Raw genomic sequence first — 1,584 nt, forward strand, 5'->3', positions numbered from 1 at the left:
AGGAGAATCAATCGAACCCAGGAGGCAGAGGTTATAGTGAGCTGAGATCACGCCACTGCACTCCAGCCTGGGCAACAGAGTGAGACTCCATCTCGAAAAACAAAAACAAAAACACAAAAACAAAACAGTGACCTGGTCCCCTCTCCCAAAGTCCACTCAATATCCAAGACCCTCTGTGTAAAGCCAACACCTGGAGGAGCTTCTCTAATCCCCAAACCCTCTCAACAAAGCATGCCCAAACCTGATCCCTTCAATGATGTGTGTAGCCATCGCAAATCCAGGCACAGGGTTGTGTTCCGTCATCCAGGTTGGAGTGTGGTGGCTGGATCATAGCTCACTGCAGCCTCCAACTCCTGAGCTCAAGCGATCCTCCCGTCTCAGCCTGACAAAGTGCTGGGATCACAGGCACGAGCCACTGTGCCTGGCCCATAACAATCATTTAAAAGACAAAACCTAATTTTAAATGTGAAACAGACCCTTGAGCGTACCTTCGCACACACTCTCCAGAGAGAAGTAGGTGGTCTGACTGATACAGCCTGCGCCCTCCACCAGAGAAGTCACACAGCCAATCAACACTCGGGGGCTGCAGTCTGAGGGACTGCCTTGGTTTCTGCTGTCGTCTTCCCATTTATCAGAGACAGCTTCTACCTGTAAAACACATACACTGCTCTTTAAACCATAACACAAGAACTACAAGAAAAGCAAACTATAGGCTGGAATGCCTGTCTGAGTCCATTAGGGCTGCAAGTCCAAGATCAAGGCCCTGGCAGATTCCGGGTCTGGTGAGGGCCCTCTTCCTGGTTCACAGTCGGTGTCTTCCTGCTGTTGGCAGAAAGGGCAAAGGGGTTCTCTGGGGTATGTTTCTTAAGGGCTCTGCCCCGTGACCTAATCACCCACCAAAGCCTCCTAATAAGATCGTGCTGGGGTCAGGATTTCAACATACGTATTTTGGGGGACACCTACATTGAGTCTACAGCAATCCCTTATGAACACTGATGCAAAAATCCTCAACAAAATATTATCAAACTGAATGCAGCAGCATATTAAAAGGATTATATTCCATGACTAAATGGGGTTTATCCCAGAATGCAAGTGTTTCAACATAGGAAAATCAGTCACCATATTACATTGATGAGGGAAAAAAATCACGATGATCTCAACTGATGCACAAAAAGCATTTGACAAAATCAACACTTTTCATGAGGCACACTCAATAAACTAGGAATTGCAGGAAATCTCTTCAACACGAGAAAGGCCATAAATAAAAAACTCACAACAAACACCGCACTCAATGGTGAAAGGCCGAAAGCTTTCCTCTAAGATCAGGAACCAGGTAAGGATGCCCATGCTCACTTCAAGATTTTCAAATTTCAATTATCTTTATTCACAGATGGTAGGATCTCATCTGTGGAAAACTCTAAAGATTCCACACATGTAAATAAAACAAAAAATGGTTAGAACTAATAAATGAATCCAGCACAGGACGCAAATATACAAAAATCAGATTTCCATACATTTGAAATGAAAAATCCAAAAAGGAAATCAAGAAAAAGGATTCCAAAGAAACAGCAAACAATTCCATTT

General features: G+C 44.2%; 1 protein-coding gene across 1 annotated transcript in view; it reads right to left on the reverse strand.

Moving 5' to 3' along the window:
- MOV10L1 (Mov10 RISC complex RNA helicase like 1) overlaps nucleotides 1-1,584 on the reverse strand; it is a 78,013-nt gene that overhangs the window by 67,735 nt on the left and 8,694 nt on the right. The window contains exon 2 of the mRNA XM_011985608.1: nucleotides 489-648. Within this exon, the coding sequence (XP_011840998.1) occupies nucleotides 489-648 (160 nt within the window). The remainder of the gene's footprint in view (nucleotides 1-488; nucleotides 649-1,584) is intronic.

Source organism: Mandrillus leucophaeus, unplaced genomic scaffold, assembly GCF_000951045.1.
Source record: "Mandrillus leucophaeus isolate KB7577 unplaced genomic scaffold, Mleu.le_1.0 Scaffold288, whole genome shotgun sequence".
NCBI classification, from domain to species: domain Eukaryota; kingdom Metazoa; phylum Chordata; class Mammalia; order Primates; family Cercopithecidae; genus Mandrillus; species Mandrillus leucophaeus.